At 37.1% G+C, this 3,987-nt stretch overlaps 1 protein-coding gene across 1 annotated transcript; it reads right to left on the bottom strand.

Annotated features, from left to right (window-relative positions):
- Positions 1–2,858: 2,858 nt before the first annotated feature.
- Positions 2,859–3,522, bottom strand: LOC122438110 (dihydrofolate reductase-like). Its single transcript, XM_043462648.1, has one exon. The coding sequence runs from the start codon at positions 3,402–3,404 to the stop codon at positions 2,952–2,954; it is 453 nt and encodes a 150-aa protein (XP_043318583.1). The 5' UTR covers positions 3,405–3,522; the 3' UTR covers positions 2,859–2,951.
- Between the last annotated feature and the right edge of the window lie 465 nt (positions 3,523–3,987).

Below are 3,987 nucleotides of genomic sequence, written 5' to 3'. Positions count from 1 at the left end.
ATACCGACCACCTGACCTGCCTCTTGAGAAACCTGTAAGCAGGTCAGGAAGCAACAGTCAGAACTGGACATGGAACAACAGACTGGTTCCAAATAGGAAAAGGAGTATGTCAAGGCTGTATATTGTCACCCTGCTTATTGAACTTATATGCAGAGTGCATCATGAGAAACGCTGGGCTGGATGAAGCACAAGCTGGAATCAAGCTGTCCCATTAGATTCCTGAATAAACTAGTCATAGTTGTTTTAAATTTCTGGCCTGATAATGCCAATATTCCTGCCATATCTGACTCTGGTTCTGATGCTTACTCAGTCTCTTTAAACTGTGTTTTTGCCTTTTAGTATGCCTTCCAATTTTTTGCCTGATAGCCAGACATGGTATACTGAGGTAAAGGAACAAGTGTTAGCAGACCTTCAGTGACATGGTGGTGAGGTGTGGGAAGAGGACATATTCTGTGGTCCTGTGATTAGGTCTCAGTCTTGGAGGGGCCTGTGCCTCTGCAATGTGAGCCTCACCAGTGCTTCTAAGTGCTTCCCCCTCCTAACTGTGATGGGATGGCTACACGGGGCTTAGAGTTGAGTATTTCCCTTCCCCCAGCTACTTCGCACTCTGATAAAATCCCATCCGGTTAGACTCTGGTAAAATAGTTTATCCTGGGGGCAGCCTTTGTTAAGAAGAATAGAAGGTAATGGCATATTTCACAAAGGTTATTTTCACCCTCTCTCTGATAGAAGCACATGGGGATTTTTCTCTGATATTCACTGTGAGGACCTGGTGGAGCTCCTAGTGATAAAATTCACAAAAGTGTGGAACTGGCCCCATGACTGGATTTCCCTGGAATTTTTAACTTGCAGACTTGTCCATACTAAGCGTGTAGCAAGTCTTCAATGGTTACAGTTCAGATTTTCCTACCAAGGCACTCGGTCCCAGAGAGGTTTCTCTTCATGGGTTTCTGCTCCGGTAAGTTGAAATTTTCTGTATCCACCAGTCTGTCTATTCAATTTGGGAGGCAGCAATATGCCTGGTGACTACATTTCTCTGATGGATCTAAATAGAGTTTGTAGTTTTTTGGTTTGTTCATATTTTTACTTTTTAAGATGAAGCGACTTCTAAGCTTCTTAAATGTGTAGGAAGGTATCTATCAAAAACCTAAACCATATGTAATGACAGAATTTTAGAAACATCTTAGATAAAGTCATTTCTTCATTTTTAACTCATATTCAGCGCATTTTGGAGGGCTTAGATAATACCCCCCTCCAAAAGGAATAAAATATAAATACTAGTGGTAAGGGAGGGAAAAAACTCTTTTTATTTGCCTAAAGTATTATTTTCTACTAGTAAATCCAGAGCAATAAACCAATAACTTCTGAGAAGCACAAAGAAAATTCAGTATGGCATAAAGTGTAAGATCAATTTTTAAAATATTTCTATATATCACTAAAAACAAAGTATAAAACACTATTTTTAAAAGGACTTTTTCACATATGTATCAAAATCATAAAGCATTTAGACATAAAATTGATTTTTAAGATGTGTAAGACCCTTGTGGAGAAATTATGAAACATTATTAAAAGACATAAAAGAAGATTTGAATAAATTGAAAGTATTCAGATTTTATTACAATTCCTAAACAAGAAAAGAGATAGACAATACAGAGTATAAATGGTTGAAGGAAAGATTTATTTATTTATTTATTTTTTAGTTTGCCACATGCTTTTTCCCCCCACATTAACATTTATTAAACATTTTGAGTTGATACATAAGTTGCTTCTTAGCAGTTTTTGGCATTTTTCAGTCATCCTTTTTTTACTGCTGCAACAAATATTCTTGGGCCCATCTCTTTGTTCAGGAATAATTTTTAGAAGTGGAAGTCCTGGGTCCAAACCCAGAATATTTTGAATTTTAATTGAAATTGCTAATTTACACACTAAAAAGGTTGTACCAATTTATAAGGCAGAAAATACTATTTTTTTATATTAGTAATCTAAATCTTTGCTAACAAGATGGGTAAAACATGGTTTAGTCTTCATTTTTTAATTCTGTGATGTTTAGTTTCTAACTTACTAATTTTGGTTTCTAGCAATATTTATTCTCAATTTATTACCTTTTAAAATTTTAGCTATTATGCTTGATTTTAGATTATCCTTTTTTGTGAAGAGCAGCCAGTTCTTGTTCTATCATTGTAACACCCTGTGAAATCTCACTGAAAGTCAGAAAGAAAGTTTTTAAAGGTCTCAGACGCTCTCTTAACCATCAAATGGTAGTGTTGTACCTGTTCATCACTATCCTTGTGTAATGGTCTGAGCGAACAGAATTTTTTTCAGCAGTGTGATCTATATGAAGTAATTCTTAGTCCCTCTTTTGATCTAATTTAATAACTGAATGCTAGTTTTTCTGTTTATGGCCCATTTCTGACCTTTGGACTTACTCCCTAGCTCTACAGGCTGTGGTTTCAGCTCTTGCCACCAGGGGACTCTCCACTTCGGGCTGTCTTGAAAGACATATTCTACCCTAGGTGGTGCTGGTAACCCACTCCTGCCCCTTAATGGGGATTCAGACAGTTACAGCAAGAAATGTTTCACAAATGGTATCTGATATAGTCTAGTTAAGATTAATGGGGAATATACAACTACGTAAAAAACAGGGAACTCATGAGAACCTATTATATAGCACAGGGAACTCTACTCAATGCTCTGTGGTGATCGGAGGACGGAAATCCAAAAAAGAGGGGATATATGTATATGTTTAGCTTATTCACTTTGCTCTACAGCAGAAACTAACAAGATTGTAAAGCAAGTATACTCCAATAATAATTAATAAAAAAGATTAATAGGGAATAAAAGTACATTGATTAGAAGTAATAGATCTAAAGTGAACAAAGTCTCTACAACAAAAAATATATAGTTTTTTTGGGGGGAGAAAGGCTTGAAATAGATCGGAAAACATTTCCACATTAATTGTTCTTTTCATATACTTCAAATTTGTACTTAATGCCTTTTTCCTCCTGGACATCCAAGGGAACACCTGGGTATTCTGGAAGAAGTTTATATTTTTCAAAATCAATTTCTGGGAAAAACGTATCACTTTCAAATTCTTGCATGATCCTTGTAACAAATAGTCTAAGATGGCCTGGCTTGTTCATGGCTTCCTTATAAACAGAACTGCCTCCCACTATCCAAACCATGTCTACTTTATTTGTTAATTCTGGATCTTCAATAAGTTCTAAGGCATCATCCAGACTTTTGGCAAGAAAATGAGCTCCCTTTGGAGGGTCCTTGAGTTCTCTACTGAGAACTATATTAATTCTGTCCTTTAAAGGTCGATTCTTCTCTGGAATGGAGAACCAGGTCTTCCTACCCATAATCACCAAATTCTGTTTACCTTCTACTGAAGACACTGTAGTCATTCTTTGGAAATACCTGAATTCATTTCCGAGTGGAGGCCAGGGCAGGCTCCCGCTCTTGCCGACGCCTGTGTTCTGGGACACAGCGACGGTGCAGTTTAGCCGACGAACCCTGACACCTGCAGGAAACACTTTCGACCTAGCGCTGGACCCCGAGCCCGCTCGGTCAGCCAGCTTGGCGGGAAACTTTGAAGGAAAGATTTAAAATTGAACTTTCTGCAGTCAATAATATTGGTCACTCAGAAAATTAGAGTGACTCCAAGAAGAAACTGGCAAAATATTTTCACGGATTTTCAGCAAGGGATCCTACACATATGATCGACATGCAATAAATTAATATCTTTCCTCTATTTCCTCAGTAACCAATGAAAAAATACATTGGAAAAAAGTAAGTTCCTATTTGTCGTGGTTGAATAGTATCTCCCTTAAAATTCATATCCACTTAAAACCTCAGAATATGACTGTATGGAAACAGTCTTTGCAGATCTAATTAGTTAAGGATCTTGAGATAAATTGGATTTATCTTCCCTTTCTCTTCACTTCTCCTTTCCTCAGCTATATGTAAAGCATCCTCAGACAACACTTT

This window comes from Cervus canadensis, chromosome 3 (genome assembly GCF_019320065.1).
Source record: "Cervus canadensis isolate Bull #8, Minnesota chromosome 3, ASM1932006v1, whole genome shotgun sequence".
NCBI lineage: Eukaryota > Metazoa > Chordata > Mammalia > Artiodactyla > Cervidae > Cervus > Cervus canadensis.
This window is presented reverse-complemented; position numbering and strand designations above follow the sequence as displayed.